The 15,000-nt window shown below is 46.0% G+C and overlaps 1 protein-coding gene across 8 annotated transcripts in view; it reads right to left on the bottom strand.

The window, feature by feature from the left end:
- Window positions 1-3,683: 3,683 nt before the first annotated feature.
- tfap2b (transcription factor AP-2 beta) overlaps window positions 3,684-15,000 on the bottom strand; it is an 11,742-nt gene continuing 425 nt past the window's right edge. Inside the window, exons 2-8 of one of the 8 annotated variants that reach the window (XM_035529335.1) lie at window positions 12,134-12,589; window position 11,077; window positions 10,963-11,022; window positions 8,905-9,124; window positions 8,328-8,446; window positions 7,509-7,650; window positions 3,684-3,984 (exon numbers count right to left, since the gene is read on the bottom strand). In XM_035529335.1, coding sequence (XP_035385228.1) covers window positions 3,684-3,984; window positions 7,509-7,650; window positions 8,328-8,446; window positions 8,905-9,124; window positions 10,963-11,022; window position 11,077; window positions 12,134-12,589 — 1,299 coding nt within the window. Of the gene's footprint in view, window positions 3,985-7,508; window positions 7,651-8,327; window positions 8,447-8,904; window positions 9,125-10,939; window positions 11,033-11,076; window positions 11,078-12,121; window positions 12,590-13,063; window positions 13,503-15,000 lie in introns of those variants that run through there. The other 7 variants (XM_035529332.1, XM_035529330.1, XM_035529334.1 and 4 more) reach the window with 7 other exon arrangements.

Genomic DNA, 15,000 nt, shown 5'->3' on the forward strand with positions numbered 1-15,000 from the left:
ATATATTTATAAAGGCTGAAACCTTCCTCATGTCTTAACATTCGTCTCATCTTGCGAAATGCGTATTATTGACAATATAATCTTTAAAAAAAAAAAAATTAAGTGAAGCAAGTGCTGTATTAGAAATGCTCGCGCATTTCCACGGGCTATGTCACGCTCATGGGCCCAGACAGACTCGCGCACTACTTATTATTCATGACGATGCCGAGCTGTTTCGGGATGTTGAATATAATAATATAAAAAAACACACACAGAAAAAGGGGAAAAAAAACAGCTTAGGATCAAATATGCCAATTCTCCACGCCTGACACCGAATGTCGGAGCGTGCCAAGTGCTCGCGCGATAATGAGCGGGATTTGTTAAAACAGTAAATTAATGAATAATGAAACATCCAGGCTGATCAGGCGCGCGCCGCCCGCGGCCATGCGCCTCGAGCGCGAATTACGCTCACCCCGGCGCGTGGCTGTCTGCGAGGCTGGATAAGCGTTTTTACAGTCCATTTGCCTGACAGCGCAAATAGGGAGCAGAACGGAGCGGCACACGAGGAGAAACCTTCCCTTTACGGTTTGACTCCGTCGCGTTCCGGTGCTTGCAAGGCCAGTCGTGACGAGTTATCGCCCACAAACTGACCGACTAGATTTTTATTTTAGCCGTTCCGTCAAAACTTTCCGCAATATATATATATATATATATATATAAGAGGTTTAGGAAAAGCCTGTGTCAGATTAGCCTTCTAAGAAGGCGTTGGGTTTAATTCATATGTTTATTTACCTAATATTTCCGTTTAAATGAAACGAAACAAAACCAATAGCTCGATAGGTCAATTGCGGTTATCAGATTATAGTTGCATGCAATAGCGCTTCCGAGATGTTTTTTGGGTGTGGGGGGGGTTATATTGTTTTGAGGGGCGTAAAGGTCGGCTTCGGGGGGTGGGGGTAAAGATCTTGGCCTGTGTTGCTTTGCGTCCCGTGGGAGCACGCGAGGCAAGGCTTTTGTTACCGAAGAGAAATCTTGGAATCTCGTGGAGATTCATGTCGCTCGCGGACATGCGGGAGCTGGCACCTGGGTCACAATACTTTCCGCTTGACGAGTCACGCGACGGAGCCCGCGGGCCACGCGCGCCTCTGTCCCCTACATTAAATACACCAGCGCGAGCTTTCATTTTCGGGGCTCGCCGATGCGCGCAGGGATTCGGAGGCCCAAATGAAAGGCTCGTACGGGCGGTCCCCGGTGAAATGCAGAGGCAGTGCTCCATCCTCCGGTAAGGATATGCGCCAAAAGACCTGCCGGATCCTCCGGTGCCTGCTGCAAGCGCATTTCTGCATTTGCTTAAAACGAGGTTAGGGGTCATTTTTTTGTTTCCATTTTCTGTGTTTGGATAACAAAAACCGATTCATTTTGCAAAGTCTTTAAACCTATGTGGACACATAGTGATTAGTAGATGTTCTACAGTATTTAACGTATCGTATGATAACTGCATATAACTTTACCAGAGATATCTATCTACAGAAACCACAGTAAACATTTTTTGTTATGATCCTTTGAAAATGTTCAACAATTAAATAAACAAGCAAACATACGTGAATAAAATAATAAAAAAAAAATTTTATCCCATTATAAATACTTTTTACTCCCCTTCATTATTACGAATTAAAATGAAACGTTTTCAGATAAAAACCTTTTGCCTTCTTTACAACAGCGAACAAATTCGAGCCGTTTTCGCGCGCCAGCGGACGGGCAGTAATGCACCTCGCGACAACCAACAATGAACAATTACAATAAAACACGTTTTATTCTTATTTGGATAGAAATTAAAATCACTGGACAAGAACCAACTTCTACCCGTCACCATATAACAAGTTGTCTATGAAAAATAATAAAAAATAAAAATAAAAATACAAGATGCTATCTAAACCAAGCGTTCACCCACGCACAGGGACACAGTCACAGATAGACGACCCGGCCGACCCTATGTACACACGTCCATTAAATTAGGCATAAATAAATATATACACACATAAATACAGGACCGTCAGGAAGGCTACACCGCCTCCAGAGAACAAGAGGAACGCAGGAACGCTAAGCGCGAGGGTGAGGCGCGCGGAAAGAGGCCGGGTCTGGGAGCGTTCCAAGGCTCGCGGTCGTCTGTCCCGTCCTCCCGGAGACGCCTCGCGCAGCGCTACACGTGGGTCGGGGATATCCAACGCGGCGTGGACACGAATGGCCGTTTTCAAGAACTCTTGTGTCTTCTTGATACCTTTTCGCCATTTCACCGATGTGGCGATCACAAATGTAAAATGTCCCCCCCCCCCACCAAAAAAAAATAAAATAAAATAAAATAAATTAAAGGTTTCTGATAGGTTTGCCTGATGTTATGCACAAAAAAATAAAATATATATAATGTAAATTTAACACTTACACAACCGATAGTATGGAGTAATCATTCATATTTATATGTCAGGTAGTATAATCATTTTATCTTCGTCTTAAATGTATCTTGAATCTAGTCATTTTGAATGAAGAAATCAGAGGATTCAATACCAGCGGATTCTAAAGGCCGTGACTGCAGGAGGAGCTTGCGCACGCGGGAGCTAAGCGCCAACACCAGTGCCTACATCATTGGCGATGAGGGATGGCGTTGAAATCGACCTTTCGCCCCGTTTTGCCACCCAAATTCAAAACAGGTCAAATCAATGGCCCAACACATGTAGCGATTTGGGTTTGCCTCTGGAGGAACGGACTTGAATCCGTGCGTTCGCATTGCTTGTGGGTCCAAAAGTTTGTCTTTCCGCATTGCAAACTTCTCTGCACTCTGCACTTTACAAAAACGGCCGGAAAAGCCGATATTTATGGTGGGGAGACCGGACACGGCACTCCCTCCGGACTTTAGTCCGATCGCGTTTTCGGTCAGCGCGCGGGACGCGCGTGCTCCGAGGCGCTTTGTTTCGGGAGCGGGTCGTGCCTCGCGACTCGAGGCTCGCACGCTTGAAGGGTAGTACGATTGTAACGCAGCTAACGCGTGGGTAACACGATGGCTCGCGGTAACGCTGGTGCAACGGTGTCATTCCTTACCAAAAAGAAAAAAAATCCCTGTGTGTGTCCTGCAGACGCGAATTTAACACTGGTTAATATTAATTCAGGCGTAATGCGTTGTTAACAAAACCTTTGCCTAATCCGGTCCCTGAATGTGGAGCGTGCTAAGTAAAACCATGGCATATTCTTTCTGACATAGCATGCGTGTGTGTGTTTTGTGTGTGTGTGTTTTGATTTTTCTGTCTGTCTTTTATTTCGAGTGTCTTCAGGACAGGCACTGCATCTGTGGCGAAATGCTGTCGGCCTCGAATGTGGGTCCAGGAACATCGCACGCACGCACGCAGCGGATCAGGACAGCACTGCATGTGTGCCCCAGCTGTTTCCCCAAATCTTCCTTTCCTCCTCACCCTCTATGTCTCTTCTCTCGGCTCGTCGCGGCTGGCACATCCGTGTCCTTCCCCACCCCCAACCCCCCACCCCCCACCCCCCCCGACACAACTTAAAACACAAACGTCATAAATCTCGAGTCCAGCGAACCTCCGGATACCGTCGAGTGATTCCCGTAAGCAGCACTCCGGAAGCCAAATCCTCTCCCAACCCCCCCCCCCCCCCCCCCCCCCCCGCCCCGACGTCCCCGGTCCGCCCGCGTCTCATTTCCGGTGTTTCTCCTCCTTGTCCACGCCCTTGGAGCCGGGCCCGTCGGCCGGGGTGTGCCGGCTGGAGGTCTGGTTGTTGAGAAACATCTTGTCCAGTCCTTTCAGTGCCTCGGTCAGGTAGTTCTGCAGGGCGGTGAGCGCGGCGCAGATGGCGGGCGAGCCGAAGCCGTGCGTGATGAAGCTGAAGTGGGACAGACAGCTCTGGATGCCAGGGTCCAGGATGGGCGCCGGCCGGGAGTTCCCCAGCGGGGTGCGGTCTTGCGCCAGCAGGTCCGTGAACTCTTTGCACAGCTGCCTGAGGAAGAAGAACAGAGACACGGGTGTTCAGCATCTTTCCCTGTAGGGGTCTCGTGGCGGTCGAGGCCTGTGGGTGACACTGATCTCCGCCAGGTATTAGAACGAGGAACCTCCCGATGTTCTACAGCAGGTTTACGTTCTCACTGTAACCATCCGTATTATATAAGTCCAACACCTCTGTGACTGAAGACCAGCTCTGAAATAACATGACCACACAGTAATCTCCTGCCCTGTGGTACTATGGATGGTAAATACATGTTGAAGCATCACAAATTAAGTTTTTTAAATGTTTTAAGCATACAAAGCAACATGCATTGTTATTCCGTGGTGTGTGAAACGCCAAAAGTCAATTATCCTTAACGTCTAGAATCCGACCGTGAACACGGCAGAAACCAGAACTCAGAACGAACCCTTGACACCTCGAGCCAACAAAAATGGTTTTCTTCACGTTAGTTCCTTTTACGTCCTTTAATCGTGATAATTATGGGGTGTGTTCGTGTCAACTGTGTACAGGAAGGCTGGAGAGCATGGTTTTTCTGTCCTTCCGGGAAAAAGATTAGGCGATAAATATCTGTAAAGTCAGGCATGACGTATGTTCGGGAAGCAGATTTTTAAAGCACTACCTTGAACTGAGCAGATAAAATTGATTTGAATACAATTTTTAAAATCAGTCTTCAGCACAGAAAGATATGTCTGCAGACATCACACTCAGTCCAACACTAACAGAAACTTAACATGGCACGTAACACGTAACCACCGTAACCACGGCAACATATACCTAAACAGGGTGATAATTCATAACCTATTTATATGTTGAAGTAAATTTCAAATGCAAGGTATACATTACTCAGAAATCAGAAATTGTGCCACCTAAAGAAAGCCATGTGACAACCGTGATAATCAAATGAATGGTTTGTTGAAAAAGGATAATATTAAAGATGATAAACACCTTTCTTTGTCTTAGAGTGCAACGTTTATCCAAGTATCCCACAGCTAAATCCATCTTTAAACTTGACAATCTAAATCTGAACCCATACGAAATAACATTTAATTATTATTATTAGTTACATTTGTATAGCACCCTTCTCAGACTCAAGGATGCGTTTCATTAGCCTTGACTGTAGGCCTTCTTGCACTAAAAAAAAACAAAAAACACAAAAAACAGTCAAACAAACAAACAAAAACCCAATGACTTCTATTTCCGCTCCAGTTCCACTCTGGACCTGCGCCGAGGCAGAATGAAACCTTATTGGTCCTGAGCAGAGGAACAAACTGGTTTAACCAGTCACACCAGCATCCTCAACACAACAGCAGGACTGATACTCAAGTGCAGTTTTGCCTCATAACCAATAGAGCTATCAGTGTCTTTGCATGAGTCACACAGGCGTGGATGGCTTTGCTCTGGAGAAACCCATAATGTAACGTACGGCGTGTCCTTTACATCCTGGTGGACAGCGTTTCGGGGCTGAGAAGCTAAGTGGCTGAGTGGCTGTCCGGGTCACATGCACCCAAATGAAACAACTGTACTCCCAAAGTTGGCATCTGGACAGATGTCCCACATCACAAGAACACAGACAGAATGGCTTGAAAACGTTGTAAACTCATCCCAAAATGTAACTTTGTAGACACAGATGATACTTGTTGACTTAAATGTTTGTCAAATAAAAGGGCCAGCAAGGTTTTGGTTTCAGCTTTCTTCAGAAAATTGTAAAACATCATTGAGAATTTTGAGGGTCTTGGAGTAAGTACTGTGATATAAATATGCCTGTTAATTGCAAAGCTGTAATGCTGGTTTTGTTTGTTTGTTGGTTTGTTTGTTTGTTGTTTTGTCAGATCGGAACAATCGTATACAACCGTGATCAAGGAGGTCATGAAAGAAATGAGTCCAAAACCATATTCACATTACGGCAGTTAATGTGACTTTATGGTAACTCGGGCCATTTGCTTCTTATTAGGTACGTTAGCACGCAGGCTGTTCTCTCTTTTTTACATTTAAAGTCTGTCCCAAAACCTTTGTCCGAAAGCTTATGTGCACGTTTTCTAACATCGCCGGCACGCTACGTTATAGCTGCTCGCGTGTGCAGCAAACGAATTCGTTCCAATGAATACAGGACTCGGATTAATAATCCGGTCCACAAATCTGCTAACTCCGTGACGCGAAGTCCACGGACTTTTCTCTCTCTCTCTCTCTCTCTCTCTCTCTCTCTCTCTCTCTCTCTCTCTCTCTCTCTCTCTCTCTCTCTCTCTCTCTCTCTCTCTCTCTCTCTCTCTCTCTCTCTCTCTCTCTCTCTCTCTCTCTCTCTCTCTCTCTCTCTCTCTCTCTCTCTCTCTCTCTCTCATCTGCTTATTGATGTGGCCTTCCCGCAATGGACAATCGAGCTTTGAGAAGAAAAAACTTTTCTTTTTTTTTTTATTATGGGGGCGAGACAAAGTTCCAGCACCGTCTGAGAATAACCTCACCTCTGTCCTTATATCCTCGCCCTTTCACATTCGACCTCTCCGCATGCCACGCGCTGTCTGCTAACGATTTAAAACACCCCTCGCGACCAGAGGAGACAGCTCTGCAACGATCCTATCAGCCCGAGCGCGTCTCCGCGTACCCGATTGGCAAACAACAACAACAACAACAAAACATTAACCTACAGGGTTAAAGTAATTTAAAGTCGATTAATTATGACGCGTGAAGTCATATTAACTCATCCAAAAAATAATAATAAATTTGATGGGTGTAAAGGAGACCTCATGCTGATAAACTCTTATCTAATAAAACGCGACAGGAATTTCTCGGCCGCGCGTAACCCTTGCCGTATGAAATTTTATATTTAAAAAAAAAAAGAGAAGAAAAGAAAAATGAATTTCTGACTCTAAAGAAAAAGGTCACTGGTGACAAAACAGTCCGGATGCTTCCTGCTGGCAACATTCAGCCTGCGGTTGTCGAGATTTGTGACCCACATTCGATCTCGCCGCGCGCGCAACCGCAGACGGCCTCGCTGTCCGGTTCCGCGCGCAGTCCTCTCTCGTTCCAGCGCGACAGAACGTTAGGGCCCGGGGCGCGTGCCGGGGTGGGGGGTAGGGAGGGGGTCTGAGTGACGGGACTTTGACAGACAGACTGTGAAAGGGTAGGCGAGGGAGGGAGGTGACCGCAGGCAAACCTTCGAGGAGAAAGCTGGCGCTTTTAGACTTGAGACATTTCACTTAAATATAATGAGTTTCTTGCTCGGTGCCAGGCTAAGATGGATAAAGGGAACAGGTTTCCCTGGTATCTAACCGCCCTCGTTACAAACGAGCTTAACGTGTCAAAACCGAAGACTCACCCGAACAAATCTGGTTTGTGTGTGTGTGTGTGTGTGTGTGTGTGTGTGTAACGTATCTAAACATTCGCTCACGGTGCGGCCACTATCTGGAACTCAAACCTCTATTACAACCAGCAGATATAGATTGCAACCTTAATTGCATAAAACACACACACACACACACACACACACACACACACACACACAAGCGAATTAAGTTCGTACGTACTTTGTAGCCAGTAGCATGTTTTTGCGCGCGTGTATCTCGTTGGGGTCCGTGTGCTGTCTGTTGAGGTACTCGGACACGGCCTTGGTCGGAAACTCGGTTTCACAGATGTAGCCGAAGTCCCTGGCTAAGTGGACAGCCTCCCCTGGCAAACGGAAACATTAAAGAAATATTGTGTAAGATGTAAATTACGTCACGTGAGTCCCGCTAAACGGCCCCGCGTTAATCAAAACCGAATTAGGAGAGCAGATAATTACCTAATGAAAAATCGTCGTACCGCAACCATTAGAAAATCACTTCATATCAGTATCATAATATCGTAACAGGCCCCTCAAAACAATAAACTCTCCAGGTGCAAATAAAATAAATAAATAAATAAAAAATAAATAAATAGAATGTGAGCCTCGGAGGGAGAGATTTCTTTTCGGAGTTATTTTTATTTATTTTCTATTTCGCATTATTGTTTTAGGTGTTTATTTATTTATTTTGCACTGCCACCGGGTTTCCAAATACCGGAGGCGTCCAAACAGATACCAGAAAATCTAAAGCACATCACAAGTGTGTCCCTGCCCATAAATAGCAGATTTAAGAGAAGGGTAGAAGCAACGGACTGAGGGAAATCGCTTTTTTTTTTTAAAAGATTATGTCAATACACTTAAAAAAAAAATTTTATTCCACTCTAAGCCGATAAGAGCTATGCGAAATATTGTGTTCCAGGACAAAGCCTGACGTTGTCTCGTGTGAGAAACGCCAAACCAAACACCTCCCGGTCACCGGGATTGGTGTGTGTGTGGGGGGCACATTTGGTGCACCGCGGACTACCTTCCACCAGTGACGTCAGCAGAGTGACGTTGGCCGCCTTGCGTCTCCCCGCGGGCAGGTTCAAGCCGATCTTCTCCAGCTTCTCTCTGAGAGACCGGCCTCCGTTCTTCGACTTCGCCCTGAAAACAACCACAAAATGTATTTATTTATTTTGAAATGCACACTTCTCTCGAAATCCATTCCTAGCACGATCTGCTGCAGAACTCGCCAACAAGGAAGAGCTAATATAATACATTACCGGCGAAGCTACAGGATAGCATATATATATACATATACATACATATACATACACACACACACACACACACACACACACACACACACACACATATTTATATATATATATATATATATATATATATATATATATATATATATATATATATATATATATATATATATATATGTGTGTGTGTGTGTGTGTGTGTGTGTGTGTGTGTGTGTGTGTGTGTGTGTGTGTGTGTGTGTGTATTGTACTTTTTTTTCCCACATACAGGCCAGGAACGTGGAAAAAAACCCGGATGTTTCCGGTGAAACGGTTTCGTATTCCGTCGAGTGCAACGGCGGAGCCCGTTACCTGCGAAGCACACCGCCGAGCAGCGAGGCGTTGAGACACTCTGGCGGAGAGAGCCGCCGCTGTACTTCGCCGACCGTCACTTTGTACTTGGAGGTGGAGCTGAGGAGCGAAAGGCGGCCCGGTACCGAGCAGAACACCTCGTTGACGTTCACGGTGATGCCGCCGATCAGACCGTCCTTGCTCATCATCAGGGAAGTCACGCTCTTGTGCGGGAGTGGGACTACGCAGGAGGAGGAAAGTACCAGTCAGAGGAGTCGCACTTTTGTCAGCAGCTGCGTTTCTATGGAAACCACATTTAACGTCTTGCCAGGTAAAATGTCTCTTATTTGAAGCAAACGTTTAATAACAAGTCTTCTTTTATTACATACGCCCACTTTAATTTAGGGCGTATCTCCAGAATCACGTGGGAAACTCGATTTTAAAAGTCGCCGTAAAGTCAAAGGCTGCTTGAATATATATATTTTTCTTTTTCTGCTTGGCCGGTACCACAAGCCAGGCGCGTGAGAGAATTATGTAACGGTGGATCTCCTTCAATAAATCACGGCGCTAAGCGCGAGCCCTAGACTGGCCCGGGTCACGGATTCCGTCTGTTCCCACTCGCGCACTGAGTTGGCACGCGCTCGAGCGCGTGCCCTAGTTTTCATAATTCCATTCACAAACAACATGGCGTTCCGCGCGCATTTCTACACGACGGAATGCCCAAAGCAGGCCACGTTGTGTGTTCCATGAAGTGTGTACGAGTTTATATACGAGTATGTCACACGCGTCACTCTTAACGTGATGCCACAGTTTGTAGGACAAACCTCATTTCGTGTATATTAACTGCTTCCTATGATGCACCCGACTCGGACTGTCGCTGGCACGCGTGCACGCAGCGCGCGACATTCCGTTTATTGTGTTATCGATTGCTGATTGCATCACGCCATCAAATCACGTTAACCGCCCTCGGACAAGTTTTTTTTTTTACAACGCCTTCGGTCATTACACACGTGCTAAACGTCAAACGACGTTTCTTAATGCTCGCGCTAATAGGGTAACGAGTGCACGAGCCCGCGGAGACAGAGCGCAATGGGGGAATAATAGAGAAAATTAGCTCTAAACGAGCTCACGAGATCGTGAAAAGCTATCCATCACAGCGGCCACTTAAGCGCCGTCCTCCGGGAGGCCCGCATTTCCGTTAACTAAATTATCACCAAATGTCTCTCACACCGGACAAATATTAACACGAGCCCAGGGAGCGCTGCTCGAGCTGTTACTGATAGACTGAGGCGTTCAGTAACGCAGCCACGAGACGTGTGGGTAAATCCCTTCAAATGCATTAGAAATACTATAATAATTAAAGTTAAACTGAATAATTACAGTTATCAAAAATTTCGTTCAATTAAATTATGTCGTGTTCGGGGTTTTTTTCCACACCAGGTTTGTACGACGACCATGTTGAAACGACGCGCGCATCGCTTTCAGCCATGCAGATTTTATCTTAAACTTTAAAGCTTCTGGGGAAAGTACCAAGACGTAAATCTAGCACGAGGCTCACCTTTGTCACTCGGACTGCTTTTAAATTATTGTTATTTTAATGCAATTATCCCAAGTAAAACAGCAAAAATTAATTAGAAAAATAGTAACAGCAACAACAGCAATAATAATAATAATAATAATAATAATAATAATAATAATAATAATAAAAATAAAAATAATAATAATAATAGTAATGTGCAATATAAAAGAACCCTTTACGAAGAATTAAAACAACGTTTGAGTTGTTTGCAGCGTGTAACAGTTTCTCTTTCGTCCTGCGTTTAGTAGTCCACACATGTTCTGGGTGACATCATTTGCATATCTAATAAAATAATCCCGAGGTTCAATACGACGCATGCGTAATAACGTTTAACCTGTTCACGGATTATGTGTCAGAAATAAAATAGATATATGTCAGCTCACAGAAAATGTTTAAATGTGTGCGCCATTTTGACTACAATACCCCCCCCCCCCCCACACACACACACTTACACACACAAAGACATTATGTTTGTACAGTATCTTTTTTTCTCTCATTACCTAGTTTACCTTTTTTAATAACGGATTGATCCAAGATGTTAATTCCGCTGTTGCTGGCGTCTTCCACAGCCTGTAAGAGACATCGTAATTAGACACCTCATTCCACGGCGAGACGCTGCGCATATTATTCACTTAGGGAGTTTAAACGGAATATACACTTCTGAGCTCGTTTTGGTGGTGGCTGTGTAGTCAGGACTAAGTGTCGTCAAGACGATTGCGCGTCAAACCACAGCGCACGAGAACCGTCCCGTAAGAAAAAGAAGTGAGTTTAAAATCGGTGTATTAACTACGTTATAACGGGCTGCCAAAAAAAAGTCCATAATAACGACGTGAAATGATTGATTTGACACGGTATGTTACAGAGTACCTCAGCAGTGAAGTGCACAAGTCGTGATTCGTTTCTCAGACGGGCCTAAGAGCGACACGGACGCAGTAATAAGGCACGTGTCGTCTCTCGTGAGCCATATGCGCACAGGGCTTCCTAACGCGGCTGTGGTCTGTCGTTTAAAAGGTCGGGGCCCTTCACAGTCTGTTCCGCTTCGCGGGAGAACCGAGATGGCTCTATAAAATAATTACCCTATCATGCATTTCAACTAAAAGGTTTTGAATTCCAAAGTTTTTGATCTGTAAATAGTTTACAGAATAAGAATGAGCATATATATATATATATATATATATATATATATATATATATATATATATATATATATATATATATATGTAAAACTTCTCAAGCCTTGAAGCTACACGCACGGGGACAGTCGCATGCCAAATATCTTCAGATGTTTCCATTCAAAACTAATATAAAACTGAACATTCGATTTTGGTTTTAATATATTATTTTACAAGAAATAATTAAGACCGATGAGATGCTTATAAATAATCTGTAATTGATAAATTGTTTAGTTTGTCAAAATCTCGCGTTCATTCATCTCTGAAATTGCGTTCAATTATTGAGTGTTTTAAATGCGATTGCATACAAAAAAATATATATATACCGCAGAGAAAGAACAGAAAACATTTTTTTTTTACTTCAAAGACCGCAGCCATTGCCAAACTCTCGCATCTTAATTGCACAACGACGAGCAGAAGTATTTTTCTGCAGAAACCAAACACAGCAATCACATCCGGGAGCAAAAGCCAAAAAAAAAACCCAAACAAAAAACCTCACCTGCGTTTCCTCCATTCCATGCGCGAGGCCGTGCAGCGATAGCGTGTCCCCCATCCCCGCCTCGAGCGCGTGCGGCGCGGAGTGCAGCAACACATCCGGTCGGCGTACGGACGAGTAGTCCCGCCGCGGGTCCAGCCCCGAAAGCTGGGGCAGCGACGCTCGAGGCTGCTGGAGCAACGAGCCGCCCTCTCCGCCGACGTCCTGGCGCTGGCGCGAGCCCCACGGGTGCTGCTGCGGCTGGTGCAGGGCGTTCAGCGAGTACGGGTCGTTCACGTGCGAGTACGGGTCCTGGCTCTGGTGGTACGGGAGCGGCTGGTAGGGCGGAGGGAAGTACGGCGGCTGGAAATCCGAGGACGGCGTGTGCGAGAGCGGCGGCGCGCTGGCGTACGGGCCCTGCGACACCGAGCCCAGCTGGGACAGCCTCGAGCTGTGGCCCGGTACCCCGTCGTGGCGGTCCTTCAAACGGCACAGGAAACGAGACGCGTTTAAAAAACGTTCCATGCGGGAAACGAATCAGTTTGCACAATCTGAAAGCGTGCATAAGCAGGGGGAAATAGTATTGTCATTAGTTAGCTCGCTCGTGACACATTCAGGAAATCGCAGGAAAAATTAAAGAACAAACTTGAGACGCACCGGGAAGTAATCGTTTCGATGCGCGTGCATCGATCTGGGTTTAGAAAACAACAACAAATCAAAACTGGCTCGTGTGGAGATGTTTCTGAGCAAAGGGCTACAGGCTTGTAAATATATCCTTTGTCAAAACACGAGAAGAAGAAACGAAGCAAACTTGGGACTAACAGGGATCATCAAAGGAGACCGCAGTGCTCACGCGGGTGGCGGGAGGTTAACAACTCTGGTTACGTTTAAAACGCGTAACGACTCTGAAAACGAACAGAACCATGTCTGGGACGGCTGATGTGTAGTTCTTACCGTGGCCGAGTAAGTGTGTACTAACATCTGGGCTAGAGTCTGCTCTCCAAAAACACACACACCCAACTCACACACGCGCGCGCGCGCACACACACACACACACACACACACACTCAGAGCCTCGAGAAGATCAGATGGAAGGAAAAGTACGAGCCATGCGCCTGGAAATATCCGTTTCTCTCTGGCAGCTAATTCCTCATGGCTGCCGTCAGCAAAAACTTCGGTTCTCGCCCGAGACTCTTCTCCCGAGAAGCCGTTCGGCGCCTCGTGCCTCCGGTTTTATTCAGTCTCATCCAGCACCCGGGCTGCGAGTGCGAGCGCACCGTCTGTCTGCTGCGCTACACCTCCTCGGAATAATTGTTATTCATGACTCCCAACGTCGCCTGCATTACTTAAAGGACGGAGGAGAAGCGGAGCGTGAAGCAGAGTCCGCGCTCGCGTTGCCTGCTGGTGTAAGTGACGTTCATTCGGCGGAGGGATCAGAGGAGGAGGAGGACTTTTCGGCGCGCGCGAGAGAGAGAACATAGTCAAGAGGGGGACACGCGCGGTCACTGATGCTCGTTTTTTTATACTCCCGCAAGCACCCTCTCTCTCTCTCTCTCTCTCTCTCTCTCTCTCTCTCTCTCTCTCTCTCTCTCTCTCTCTCTCTCTCTCTCTCTCCCCCCTGCGCCGTTTGGGGTCCAGCGCACGGGTCGGGTCCCGTCATTGTTGCTTCACGCGCACCTCGCCTATTGTTGTCCTTTTACGTTATTGTGCGCGCAGACACGCTCGATTCATCTCCAGTTCGAACAAACGCGCCGCCGGAATCGTCCGCGTCTGAGAGCAGCTGGCGCCGACTCAACCCCAGACCACAAGACACCGCAAGACACCAAACCCCAAGACGCCTCTCCTTCTTCACGCTGAAAACAAACCGAACCTCAGCTCACGGAACGTGCGCGCGTTTGGCAACTCGGATACACACCCATATTGTCGGGTGCAAAAGAAAAAAGCAAACACACCACCTTAAAATCACGCATAGACACCATGAGCCTGATGACCCGGTGCAGCGTAGAAACACGGCACTAAAGTTTAAAGACGTTAGACAGCTTGTCTTGATTATCTTTTTATGTTGTTTCTTTCGGTTTTTACTAGCGCAGTGCATGCCAGTTTGGCCATGCTGGTAATGTTTACAGGCCTTCGCTAACGCATACCCATAAAACAGTTCTTATTATGGGCGATTTCACGCGCCGGGGTTGGAGTGTTTAATTACCCGGGTAACGGGGACTGTGAGAGAAAAGCCATGTGCGGCTCGCGAGGGCGACGTCCCGCCAGGCTGAACTAAAGGCCCTTTAAAAAAAAAAAAAAAAAAAGCCCCCAAAAAACCCAAAACAAAAAACAAACAGCTCTCACGAGCCGCTCGGTCTCTCACAAAGAGAAGTTACGGAACTCTTTTATTTTCGAAGACATTCAAAGGAATCCATGGGACCCCCCTCCCTCACCCCACCCAGCCACACACACACACACACACACACACACACACACACACACACACACACACTCCATCCTGACTCTGCGCGTAGCTTTTCCCTCTCTCAATATTTGCACCGTTGCTTTCTTTATGTTTTTTTCAGATATTATAGGATGCACCTGAGATTCGTTAATATACGTAAAATATTTATTCCGTTTTTATATCCGTAATCCTTCTACGTGGAACGTTGATCCGGTCCGCGGATCACTTCAGATCATTTTTAAAGATCTCTCCACACAAACAGCACTAGATTTACACCCATTCTTCCTAAATGACATTGTCAAAATTTATGATAAAATAAATATTAGATTTAAAGCATGCACGGCGTCAGCATATGCCATTATTTGTTTGCCATATTTCAGATTTGTAATGAAAATGCATAAATATAGCACAATATTAGTTGGTCAAATTGTTGTTGTTTTTTGGGGGT

This window comes from Electrophorus electricus, chromosome 8 (assembly GCF_013358815.1).
Source record: "Electrophorus electricus isolate fEleEle1 chromosome 8, fEleEle1.pri, whole genome shotgun sequence".
Lineage (NCBI taxonomy): Eukaryota > Metazoa > Chordata > Actinopteri > Gymnotiformes > Gymnotidae > Electrophorus > Electrophorus electricus.